The sequence below is a fragment of the Ambystoma mexicanum genome, chromosome 12 (assembly GCF_040938575.1).
Source record: "Ambystoma mexicanum isolate Mex_15411 chromosome 12, UKY_AmexF1_1, whole genome shotgun sequence".
Classification (NCBI taxonomy): Eukaryota; Metazoa; Chordata; class Amphibia; order Caudata; family Ambystomatidae; genus Ambystoma; species Ambystoma mexicanum.
The window spans coordinates 671,185,589-671,199,307 of record NC_090936.1 but is presented as its reverse complement, the minus strand read 5'-3'; the positions used below and the strand labels follow the sequence as shown (position 1 = coordinate 671,199,307).

At 45.7% G+C, this 13,719-nt stretch overlaps 1 protein-coding gene across 1 annotated transcript in view; it reads left to right on the top strand.

Moving 5' to 3' along the window:
* Positions 1 to 13,719, top strand: part of LRRK2 (leucine rich repeat kinase 2) — a 2,398,611-nt gene that overhangs the window by 1,312,544 nt on the left and 1,072,348 nt on the right. Inside the window, exon 33 of the mRNA XM_069629211.1 lies at positions 13,079 to 13,167. Within this exon, the coding sequence (XP_069485312.1) occupies positions 13,079 to 13,167 (89 nt within the window). The remainder of the gene's footprint in view (positions 1 to 13,078; positions 13,168 to 13,719) is intronic.

Below are 13,719 nucleotides of genomic sequence, written 5' to 3'. Positions count from 1 at the left end.
TTGGTAGGCGGTCACCAGTAGCCTGGAGGATACTACGGAGTGCAGGATAATTACCAGGTTACTGGTATTGCAGATTCATTTTAACGGGAGGTTCTCCAAGGAGTGGGGCTTTTTCATAGGTAATGTTTTGTGGTATTTTCTTTTACCATAGGGCGATATTTCAGGTTTCAAGTCAATGGGCTACATAGTACTGAAAATCATCCATTATTTGGTTTTTGCAAAACCCGCTGTAATGCATTGCTGGTACTTGTGGCCTTTCCCTGAGAACATCATGATCTTTGTATCATCTGCATACATCTGGAGAGGCATGCAGTGGTGGTCTATATAAGTGAAAAGTCTGATTAAGAGTGCTGAGTCCTCTTGGGACTCGAAATTTTATTGTTTGAATTTCTGGGATAGTTAACTGTGTTCACACCCACTCCCAGAGTGTGTCTGAATTGGTGTAGGAGGATGCAATGTCTGCGTTTCATGTTGCATGCCTCTGGAACCCACATTGGTGTCTTTCAATGCCTTGTGTTTCCATATTCCATGTGTGAGCCAAGGTCCAAGTTGCTGCATGGTGGGTATGTTGTGGTGTTTGGCAGCTGCACTGCATCTGATGTTTAATGGTTGTGGGTTGGGTTGATTATTTTAGCAGCTTGCAGCAAGAAAGTGGTGGCTAGGTGTACTTTGTGATAAAACGTGTGCATATGATGAAAGTACTTCTTAGGTTCTGCCATCTCAAGCATCTGTGGAGTGATGAGTGGGCCAGGTTTCTGAAATCGTTGATCTAATCTGGTATTCTTGACTTGGTTGCTTGCAAGTTTGGCATTAGGTGGTTTCCAGGGTTTTGTTCTTGCCCTCACATATTCATTTTCCTTTGTTTCTCAGAATGTGCTCCAAGAAAAGTGGCGGGTGTGTTGGTAAATGGTGAGATAAAATGAAATAAAGCAATTTTTTGATCTTGCGTGGGATTTTTCTCCCCCATCTGCGCATTGGGTTGTTGTTGCTTGGTGTTGTGAATGCAAGCTGGTTGGTGGTTGTAGTGTTGATGGAGCGCCTGTTGGTTAGTTCTTTTGTGACTTGGATGTCCTTTGTTGGGTGACGTACCATTAGGGCTGAGAGCCTGTAGTCTCAGGCATTGTTGTATTATTGTACCTGACCAAGGGCTAATCCCAATAGACACACAGACCGACACACAGGCTACAACTCGCAGTACTGCATTACTAAAAGATGCTAGCCCAAAACGCTTGTTACCCAGGCCCCGTACAGTGCTCTCCTGCTCTCAAGTTAGGTCTGCGCTTTACACAAATAATGAGTTAAGTCTTTCCAGTGGGTGCCTTTGTGCAAGGAACAATATAGTACATTGCAGTGCACTTTACTCCAGGGCTGTGCAATAGTGCAGGTAGTCTGTTTAGTCTGGGTACTTTGTGATCCCTAGGTTTGAAATAAGAGGGTATGATATGCATATTAGGGATGTCAATCTGTGACTAAAACTGAGCACTCTTTAGAATAAAGTGTGCAGCTTTTTCTAATCACTGATTAAGAGGAATACGGTGTGAGCCAGTATGTAAAGCACTGCAGGTCTTTTTGTTGAGATATTGAGAATGGGTAGGCAACAAAGATCACAATATGAGGCAAATGACCTTCATATGGGCACCTAGATTTGAGACGTAATATTTGATTAAATGAAACAAATCAATGGGCCAATACAAGGGCATCCAGGTGAAAAAAGAGCAAGGCAAAATAGACAGCAGTGCAAAATGACCCCTGGGGATGCCTATGTGTGAAGGCTAAAGATCACACCCTAGAAGCAATGCTGCACACCCTCCCAGGGATAGCAGTAAGGCTGTGTCTAAAACAATGCCAGGCCTTTTGTTGGGGATATTTAGGTGTGAACAACACAGAGCAAGGTATGTGGTGCGCACTTTCACAGGCACACCCCATTAGGAAACACAATGGCATTCAAAGTGAAACAACGCAGTGTTCCTTCTCAGTGACAACTAGATGTCAAGCCATCCCTCGAAGAGCCGCGAGCCCGGGAACCATCTGTGCGGAGAACAGAAGAAGCTGGGGGCCAGGACGCTGACGAGAAAGCAGAGATGTCCCAGTCCGGTCAGCTGTGGATGGACTGACTGCAAAACTGGTGCAGCAGAGGTCCAGACATGCAAGGAAGCTGGGCAGCGAGGCCGAGTAAGATGCGCATTCTGCAATGAACAACTGGCAGCGGAGCAGCCGCAGCACACCTGAGAGCGAGAGAATATGTGAGAATCCCGAAACAAGAATGACTGAAGGACGCTGTCAAGAACCCTACAGGTACACAGGTTGGTGGGGCTACAAGTTGTGGAGGACTCTAGACCCACAGAGCAGGGGTGAAGAGTGAAACCCATGAGGAAGAAACAAATATTGAGAACGCCAAAGGCAGAAATAGAGAAACTTTGGTCTGGGACCTGCACACACTAAAGAAGATCCATACAAGTAATCTTCTTTGTGGCAGTCTCATTTCTCATGTATTGGCTCATTTCATCTCTAAAACTTAGGACATCCTGTCCTCTCTCTCTTCCTCTCCCCCACCTCCCTCCTCTCCCTGCTCTTCCTCTGGCCCTTCTGCGGCTACCTCTCCTCCCTCCTTCTCTGCCTTTCCCCTATTCTCCCCAGATGAGGTTTCTAGACAAGTCCGATCTATGAAAGTCTCATCAAAACAGGTTCACCCCTGTTCCTCCAAAACCATCAAGGACCACATTGACACCCTGGCTATTTCTGCAACCACTCCTTCCCCACTGGAGTCTTCCCCTTCCCTTCCTGCCCGGCTAACTATTGCCCAATCTCCATCACTCCTTTCCTGGGCAAACTCCTGGCAAAGCTGGCCATCTCCAAGCTTAATCTTCACTCTGAATCTGTTGGTTGTCTCCATGACAACCAGTCTGGCTTCTGAGCTACCAGAAGCACAGAAATTGCACTCCTGAAAATGTGTGAAGACCTGCTCTCCAACCGCAATTCCAACACCCCGTGTCCTCATCTTACTTGATCACTCTTCTGCCTTTGACACGGTCAACCATGCCATCCTGCTCAACTGTCTCCGTGATAACCTGGGTATCACTGATCAGGCCCTGGCCGGGCTGACCTCCTTACTCTGCGATCGACCCTCTCAGGTCCAGCTTGGGTCCTTCCTCTCCTCTATCCCTACCTGTGATTTTCCCCAGCGGTCTAACCTCTCTCCCTGGCTTTAGAACCAATACCTGGCACTTCTTGCCCAATGCATTGCCGCTCTCTGCCCCAACTTTTAGTGCTATGCTGGTTACACTCTAATCATTTTCAGGCTCCCTTCCGCCACCTCTTCTCGTTCTCTCATCTCTGTCTGTCCACCATCCAGGAGTGGTGTGCCACCAATGATCTCTGCTGTAATGCCACTAAGACCGAGATTCTCCTCATCGGCTCACCTGCTCCCTCCTTTCCTGTCACTCTCTGGCCGCCTCTCTTGGCCCTCTTCCTGCTCCCACCTTTGGGGCTAAAAACCTTGGGGTCCTCTTCGACTCCATACTTTCCTTCTCTCCTCACATCTCTGACGTCGCTGAGAAGTCACACTACCAGCTACACCTCCTCAGAGGTATTCTTCCTTTCCTCTCCTTTCCCTAGAAGCTCACTGTCTCCAGAGCCCTGGTTCTCTCTATGCTGGACTACTGCAACAGCCTCTTTCTAAATCTGCCTGCCTCTACACTCCGCCCCCTGCAACTCATCCAAAAGGGGACTGCAAGACTTGTCCTTTGCCTCAAGCCCAGGGATCGTATCTCTCCAGGACTGAAATTTCTGCACTAGCTCCAAGTAGTGGCGAGGATTAAGTTCAAAACCCCCTGCATTGTCCACAAGGCCTTTTGGGGCCTGGGGACTCAATACCTTCAACTCTCTTTTCCTAATTATCTTCCTTCTCGAGTACTTCGCTCATCCGCCTCCAACTCCCTCAGGGTTAGTCACTTCTCCAAGCAGCAAGTTGGCGGTAGATCTTTCTTCTGCTGGGTCCTCCCTCTGGAACAGCCTCCCTGCTTCTCTGAAACTTGAGGAGAACCATCTCTGTTTCCGGAAGGACCTCAAGACCTTCCTCTTTGCTTCTGCTTTGTCTCCTCTTCGCCCCTGCTGATCTCCTGGCTGAATCTGAAACTGCACTGGTCACCTGGCTACCCTCGGATATCGGGCCCTGGTCCCCTCCCCACCAGTTGCACACCTGCACTGCCCCCCTGGCAATCCTTGCACTCAGGGGACTGTTTCTGTATCCCTACAGCCCCTACTAGCACTTGTCACCTAATGTCTGCACTTACCCTTGCACTTGCCACCATCTTGCCGCACTTTATTATTTATTTCATGTATTTATTTTACTGTTTCCTATATACTGCACTGCCCCCTCCCCTGCACTTTTCCCCTTCCCTGCACTTTTCCCCTTCCCACCTCCCCTGCACTTAAGCGATCTCAATGTCACCTGGCCTAGTAGGATCGCTGTCTCTGTGTTCCCCTCCCTTGTCTCGCCGTGCCTTGAAACACTTGGGTATAGGCGCGTTATAAATGCCATATCATATCAGTACCTGGCAGGAGAGGGGGCAGAGGGTTTCCACTGGAACAATAATCAATTTACAAAACAGTCAATGTCCTTATTCCTTATATACTTGGCAACCAAACTAGTAGGTAGTGTTTTATGTTCAAAACAACAGATTACTTATATATATATATATATATATATATATATATATCGAAAAGAGGTCAAATTTATTTAACTAGACATCATAAAGATGAAAAATGCGCACTAAAATGTAGAAATAATGCAGCACATTTTCTTAGTGATGTAAGGCAATACGTAAAGCAATGCAACACTTTTTGTTAAGTATACTTAAGTGTGGGCATCAGGGGGGCACACAGATATGAAAAGACAATAGCGTACTAAAATATAATAATTCAATGTGTTATTCATGGGGACACCTGGATGTGAGTACACTTTCCTAAGGACACCCATATGTTACATATTATAGCATGTGAAGTGGAGCAATAAAGTTCTTTTCAATGTACCATCCGAGGCACACATGCATGAGAAGCAAACAATTTACAGAAATGTTATGTGCTTTTTAGGGATGCCTGTATGTGAATACAACAGAGTACTATTCAGAGACGATACAGCATGCTTTCTTAGGGATGGTTAAATGTTAGCATGTAAAACAATGCAAGGCTTTTTGTTAGCGGTACAAAGATATGAGCAACAAGCAGCACAATATGTTGCAATGTACTTTCACAGGGGACCCAGATGTGGGGCACAATAGTATGGAAATGAAACTGTTTAATGCACTTTTGTAGGGATATGTAGATATGAGTACATTGTAGCGCACATTCCTAAGGGTGAAAAGATGGGAGGCAGTAAAAGCGTGCAATATATTAGAAGTGTTATGGGTGCCTATGTGGGAAGTAACAATGTAATATATACATTCAGTACGCTTTCCAGGGCAAGTTGGGAGTAAAATAATAGATAAACTATATTGTAGTACTTGGGACATCACGGCTTTTGTTTAGGGCTAGCACAAAGATAGGCTAAGTGGTTGTTCTCCCTTACCAGCTAGACCACATGACATGATGCTTTATGTATCTAATCCTTTTCAATCCTGAACCGTTTCCAGCATGAACTGGTGGCCATTTCATAAACTGACTTTCACTGAACTGCAAGCCTCCTTTAAACACTAGCATGCCTTCATGGGGGGCCAGTTAATAGTCTATGTGCATATCATGGGTCTGTACAGCACTGCTATGCTCCCTGTCGAAACCTAATGTTTTGGCAGATTACTTCACGCTTGTTTAAAGATAAAAAATAATGCTTGTGTGTACCAGAGGTGGTGGAATCAAGGTAGCCAAACAGGGCTACTTAGCCTTCCGATTTTGAGTGAAAGAAAAGTTTACAAGGATCAAAGCTATTCTATTTTAGGGCCGTGGTTCTGATTCAAGATGTCTTGTCCTGTCTTCAGTCGTGATCCCAGTAAACCTTTCTTCATAGTATTAGGTGCACACCCTCACAAGTTTCTGGGCTTAATATGCCCTGGAGAAGCCCCTTCTGGTGGTTGCTGGTGAACATTGTCATTCCCTGGAGGTTTTTTGCTTGGCTGTCAGATGAGTTGATTTTTTAACCACCAGCCCTTGGGCTTGATTGTCAGGCTGCATTTAAAATGTGCCCCTAGTCAGTGATGGTAGCTGTCATTGGCACAGCACCCTCCTGTGTCATTGCTGGCTTGTGTCTCATGAGCCCACTGCACAGCCATCTGTATCAATGCGTGTTGGTCTCAGGGTTTAAGTCCTCTCAGAATTCTAGTCTGCAGAAACCATGCAGAATTGGCGTTTCTAATGGTTTCTCTCAACTCCGACTTTCCAGTATGTCTTGTTGGTATTGGTTTCCAGAGGAGTCTTTGTGTTTCTGTACCATGAGCCTTCCCCAGGCTCTTTGCTACCCCAAGATGTTCCGTTTGGTTCCATTGAGGGAATCATGGCTTCTCCACCAGAGTCATGAGTTTGCTCTTTTTGACTGTTACAATCAGCCTCCTCCTGATTCTCCTTTGATTTTCACGCAACTTGACTTTTCTAAGAAAATAATATTTGGTGGGTGTGCCAGTCCTTTTAGACTTTATCACCTGGCTATCCTGATTGCTTGTCTAGCTCAGTGCTTCTCTTGGGTTTTTAGGCTTGAGCGGTATCAGTCTCTTTGCCCAAATCTGCCAGACTTTTTGCTTCATTTGCCCTAGTTCCTCGCTTTACCCCCAGCCTTGACCCCACTTGTTTCACCACCCACCTCTACTCATCCCTTCCAGCTGTTAGTCCCCTTTCCTTCTCCATTCCTGTTTTTTCCATGTGCCCTTTACAGACACCTTCCTTTATGTTCTACCCTCCTCTACCTCTGATGACCTCCACCTTCCTCCAACTTCCGCCCTTCACTCAGATGTCCCTTCTCCAATGCCCTCCTCTCCCATCTCCTTCCTTTCCCCCTCTCTCTCCTGTGCTTTCCCTTCTCCTTCACCAGTGGTATCCTTTACATTCTTCTTTCCCCATTATTTCTCCTATGCTTCCACAATGCAAAACCATCTCCAAACTCCCTAATCTGGTGAAAATGGCCGCCTCCTTTTAGATCTGGGGCTTTGTGTCTAACGGGTACAATGAAGGTCGGTGTGTGATCTCTGCTTGCGTTATTGGCTTTAAATTACGATTGGATGGTGTGCCTTTGCTACTCCATCCCCACTTATGGCTGTTGTCTCTGTGGTAATGTTGGACTGCTGTTACCTGCCCGAGCTCTTGAAATGCACTGCTGCCATTTTAGAATTATATGGCTGTGTTATGGTGGTTGCCTGATTACTCTGTGGCTTTCTCCAGCTGCGTTGTGGGCTTCAAGCTCACTCCGTATTGCAATGATTGTGTGTTTTGGATTCCTGTTGTCTGACTTGGTCTTGTCACTATCTGATAAATTCTCACTAATGCCTATGTTCCTAATCGCTCAGTTTGTCCGCAATCATGTCATATCTTTTCCCACCATGTGTCCCGCATTCTGGATGGGAGAGCAGCAATCATATGGTAAATCTTCAATTACGCTAAATCTTTTTGTGACTACGGTTGGGGGTGTACGAGTGGCCTGAACACAGAATTCATTAATGGAGATGTTTGGGGGATCTTACATATGTCTACACCGGGGTTGGCAACATGGAGTGGTTAGCCTTCACCTCTCTCCAGGATCCCTCTCGCTGCATTTCCTTGCCTCAGAAAGGAGATCTTGTCACACTCTCTGTAAGGTATAGATGGCTATACACCATGTTGCTTTGCTGTGTAAGTCAAAGAGCTTTGTGCATGGCTCTCTGAGCCAGTGTTCCAATATTCTTAGGGGCTGAGATCTTAAATTTGAAGGTATATTAAATTCATCCATTGAAAGGACTGGCTTACAAGTAAATTGTCTTTCTTGTTCCTGGGTATACTCAGACACAACATATGCAGTTTGGTCATGAACACCCATCTCTATTTTCAGAGGCAACTGACGTCATTACACTTTTACCAAGCCTGCTCAGCAAGTAGCTAGCTTTGTCTCACTTTGCCAGCAATATTCTTTTTCACCCGACTACTTTCATCAACATAACCAAATGTAACACCTTGTGACGCTCTGCCCTGTATTATGTGAGAAACCTGACCATGTCTCCATGGCTAGTCCCCGGGGGTATGTCATCGGGGTGGCCAGGACACGGACATCGCTATTGAATCCAGTTCCTTGGGGTGGACCAGTGAGGGAGGATCACCTGGATGGGGGGTCCTTGCGGAATGGTAGTGGGACACCAACGGGTGAGACGTGGTATACCCCCTTCTTCCAACACCTTTTCCGTATCCTACCACGTGGGACATTCTAAAACCCTGTCCCCCTCCCCTTTTCCTGCACAAACACTTTTGCACAACATGAAAGATAGCAGACTGACATCAAAGCTGTTTTCCTGACATTTCCCAATACAAGGGTCAAGCAAGGTCAGGCAATTGACCAGAATCACACACACACACCTGACGACCCTTTCCTTTCCCCACAGGCATAAAAGGTGAAGCGCAACAGCACAGTACGAGCAAGGCAGACGGCACGACATAAGAACTAACTCAGCACGGCGGTTCTAGAGGAGGAGAAAAACGGCACAGTCTGAGAGGGTGGCAAGGAGAGAGTCAACCTTGTCCTTTCCGCCCAAGACCCGTGAAGCCTCAGCAGAGCGAGCGATAAGCCCGCGAACAGTAGCCAACGTGTCTTGCAGCAGATGTCTTTGGTAAACGAGACCCTCCTCCGCTGATTGCCAAGCCGAGGGGAGACGCTTGTCTTGATGGTACCAACCTTGACTCCAAGTAGAAGGAAAGCTAAGCGGTTCAGCCCACCCGGTGAATCGTGGGGAGAACCAATAAGAAACGGAACTGTGTTGAACCAAAAGTAGCAAAGTGTCTATTTGAACTTTGAACAAAGAATTGTTAATATTTTGGAAGGGGGAAAACCAGCAGTAGAGGAGTCCGGCACCTTGTGGGTGCTCACTCAAGAATCTCTGGACGATTACCCAATGTTAAAAGACTACCATTACCAGAAGGCTTTGGGAAGAGGCGAAGGAGGGTCAAAGTGGTCATACAGGGGGTCTCGCAAAATCCTCTGTACCTCGAAAGTCTTTGACCGACAGAGAACTGTTGAAAGCTAAGGGAAGTGAATCCCACGTGTTGAAAGCTAAGGCAAGTGAATCCTGCATGTTGAGAATTAGCACATGAACTATGTTTTGTGGAAATTAGCAAGAGTGAACCTGCACAAGGGATGCTAATGAAAAGCGGTGCGGTCTGAAACTCCCATGAAGAATCGTTTTGTAAAGTTGGCGAGAATGAACCCAGAAGAGGGATGCTGAAAACAGGGGCATGGCCCAAAGATTTGTTTAAGAATTGTGAAAGTGAGAAGCAGTGTAAGACAAGGGGATATGAACTGTGCCCCTTGTTATTTGGGATTCGGTGCCCGGCTGAGGGAGATCCAGGGGTATAAAGTCACCACCCAAAGTTCACTGAAAAAGTAACTGTCTTGTTAAATTGTTACAAGTGTATGAGGGGTCAGCGCCCAGAAGAGGGGGACCCAAGGGTGAAGTCATCAGCCATCCTGTTCATAGAACACAAACTTTGTGTTTTGTTTAAGAGCATCAGGCCTCGAAGGCAAGAGACTTTGTTTTGAACCAAAGAAGAGCATGATAGCTGCAACGGAATTAGCTTATGCTGGGAAGGCTCGAGCTGTGCTCCAAAGTCCCACCTTGTCCCGTGCTAAAAAACGTGGGGAAGCGAGACCTCAAGTCAATCACATCCTGACTTATTATTTGTGAACACTTTCCCTTTATTTAAAACCCTATCCCACACTCTTTTGTATTTAGCATAAGGAATTGGCAATAGGTTTTCTTAGTATAGGCCTTTTATTTTGACTCAATGCCACTAGGGCCACCTTATTTTCATTTGATGGTTGACCATTGCTCCCATCTTAGATTTAGGTTTAGGTTTAGTTTAGGTGTTTTTCCACCCTGCATTAACAGTTTAATCAACACCCTTGAACCGTGATCACTTGTGTCTGTCTTTACTGTTGCCACCACGAGTTCCATACAATTACTTTGCATAAATCGCCACAAGTTATTTGATATACGTGTTTTTATTCAAATAATTTGGTTAGAAATGTGTATTTGTTCTTTTTTGTTCTGTTATTTTTTTTTGTCTTTCTCTGTCTGGACGTCTACTTCTTAGTCACAGAATTCTGAATCCACACCAGTATTGATCAGTTATGACCGTTTTTGCCTTAATTCCTGTAGTTCGTTTCATGGGCTTGATCTGCTGCTTCTGGGCCAGGAATTTCAGGTCGACTCACAAATTCAATAAACAATTTCAAGACTAAATTAATAATACCCTAGCCCACACCATCTCCTGCTGCAACTGTACAATCAGGGCTCAAGTCGGGGGTACAAGCGGGTGGATGCAGTTCGCCCACTTTTTTCCAAGGGTCACCGCAGCTAAAATGAGAAATGGTGAATGTCCTCTTTGAATGTATTAATTAAAGCCGACCTCAGGGATCGAACCAGGTTTGGATCATTGCACTATATAACCTGATGAGAAATTGCAAACAACTAAAGGTGAAATGTCCTATTTCCGTACTGCAAGTCCCAGGGAAAACATTGGTATTGGTTCTTGGAGTTTAAAACATGCACACCTTTTAACATTTTCAAAAATACTATTAGAAGAAAATATCCTCTTGGGTTTGTGTGTGTGTTGATTTTATGAAAGGCAAATGCAATTCGTGCTGTACAATTCGGGTGGTAATGCAAAGCCAATTTAATTAAATGTGCATATTTTACCTTGATATGCTAATTTCTGGCAACGTCACATCCCATTGTTTTATTGATGAGCCCCCACTTTAATTTTTAGGACTTGACCTCTGTGTACAATACATAAACATTGTTTGGTCTGTCACTCCTCGATGTCTGTTCTATTAATATGTATATAGCATCAAAGGAACAAGTCCATAGGCATCAGGCGCTGAGCATGTCAAATGGGCAATGGAAACCAGAAGGCGATCATCAAACCAATGTCTATGTAAATAAGTGACTCTTCAATGTGCTTTTAAACAGTCCGAGAGACTCACATCGCCGCAATGTCTTCACCCTATAATGGAATGCCCCTCGGCCAGTAATAGACAAACTTGCTTTTGGCACCATCATCAAGTTGGAATCATTTGATCTCAACAACCTCCCTGCAGCCAGGAGAGTTTTTCCGATTGATATTCTGGCCCCGTTTCAAAGAGACGTTTATGCGCCACTGTGAGAGATCGAAAAACAATTTTCGCCTCCACTGGGAGCCAGGGCAGAGCTTTCCTGGCTTGGTTTATGTGTTCTCTGCGACCCAACCCTATTACCGCTCGTACTGCACTGTTCGGGACACCTTAGAGTTTACCCAATTCACCTTGCTCCGATCCTAACAGCAACATACCGCAGTACTCGTGCTTGACACCCACAACAGCGCACGCAGCACTGGCGTGACTCTTTTCTGATAAGAATGGACGAAGTTCACATAAATGCTGATGTAACAGGCATAGGAGGGAGACCACCTTGTATAACATGTGCCTTCATTCCACGCGTATTTACTTCATGTAACGTCGCAATGGAGCAATTTGCGATGTTAACGTTTCATAGTCCCGTCTAAGTTTCTTCAGTCTTGCGCCAGTCCCTGTAAACATAAGTTATGTCTTGGAGTTGTTAAGGGCTATGCCATTTTTCAGCATTCAAGCCTGGAAAATTGCGTACACCCCATTCGCGACCTGAGTTTCTTTTTTATAATCCTCCGACAGGAGGATGAGGCACTGAGTGTCGTCAGCATGATCCCTTTCGACTCCAGAAGCTCAAATAATGGCTTTGTGGAGATATTTGGAAGGGATGGGGAGAGGCACGATCCCTGCTGCACTCCAAATGGAACATTGATGTCATCAGCTTGAGCAAACTTGCTGTACACTCTCCTTGTCCCATTAGCTAAGAGGGTTTTTAGCCAAGCAGCAGCAGATGCTGAAAAACGAGCGCATTGAGTTAACCTTCTGACCAGAATGCTGTGCTCCACTAAATCAAAATTTCGTACAATTTTTTGTGATTTTCGTGACATTGCCTCCAATTCGAAGGCTCAACAGTGTGTTGTTCAGGACGAGATAATACATTGTTGCATCTCGTTCTCTATTTGACAATAATTGGTTCGCTTCTTTGTATTGAGGCTAACTATGATATCTTAACACCAAGACTAAGGGCCTCATCACGAGGGGGGTAGCCCTTAAATGCCGCAGTAATGCTATTAACTGCCGCATTTAAGGGCTGGCCCTATCATGAGTCTGACTTCTTTACCCCCAGCTCTGAGCAGTGGTTAAACTTGCTGGGAAAATGCCAATTGATTGCGCAATTACTGCCGGCGGTATTACCGTGCGGTAATTGCGCCGACAATTCCCCATTGGGACCCAATGTGGACTTACAGTTGGTGCCCAACCTGTGATCCAGAGTTAATACTGCCAGATGGGTGGGCGGTAACGCTAATAAAGTTGGGCGGTATCCCAGCCGAAATACCGCCCAACTCATGATCAGGCCCTGAAAGAGGCAAAGGTGCAAGTTTTATGGCTGTTGAAAGGAATTGCCGCTGTTTTGTGTCAGAGGGGTTGCGGGTGGTGGGGGCGGGTGTGAAGCAGTGGTTGCCCTTCTGTCTCATGAGTGCCATGGCAACTGTAGGAGTATGCTTCAGAAATATTTCCTTGTGAGAAATGCATGGGATTGAGAAATGCATGGGATGAGGATAAAATAAGAATTAACAGTCAACACATGTTATAGCTTCCCAGCGAGAATTGGCACTACATGAGATTAAGGACTAGAAAAATGAAATTGGTGTCCACTTAAGAAAGGTAGGTTTAAATGCAACAGCCACCTGTTTACCAGATGTTGAGGCTCAGCAGGGGTCCTAGAGACATGAAGTACACGTGGCATAGTAGAGCCATCTTAGTTTGCAACACTGCCCTAAGCTCTGCTGACTGAAGTCTTTCTTTCCGCAGGTGTGCTCTTGCACTTTGAAGATCCGGCGCTGCACCTGCGAGATCTATATTTTGTGGATCCTCAGTGGCTCTGTAAAATCATGGCACAGGTTTGTGAAATGTACCATTACATTAACTCCAATGTATTTTACATTCAGTATGACGAATTCCTGCCAAGACGTACACTGTATTTTATGTGTAGGTCCGAGTTTTATAGTGTGCTGTGCTCTTGGAATAACAATAAGTAGCTTTAAAAAAATGAAATAAAACATTTTCCATGAGCCTCGGGACATGCAAGCATCTGAACTGAAGAGGCAAGTTGCAGCTCTAAGATTCGAGGGGATTGGGTCCTCCGACGTATTCCATATCTATGACAGGTAATGTCCACAGCTGTGCTGCTTCAGAAAATCTTTTGCGTCTGCGTCCTGCGTCGATGACGTCGATGCGCCGTCCCCGAGGACCTCCTCCGACGGCACCCGATGTGATAAGTAGGACGCACGACGCCCATAGCCTCAGTTCTGTTTTTTCGGCGAACGTGTTCGCTTCGTGAATCTCGGTACTCCTCGACTCGTTAGAGTTGCTGTTTTCTTTCTCGGTTCGTTGAACCTGTTCGGTTGGTGTGAAGACCTGTTAGTGGCAATGTCTTTTTCATCTTCGACCCC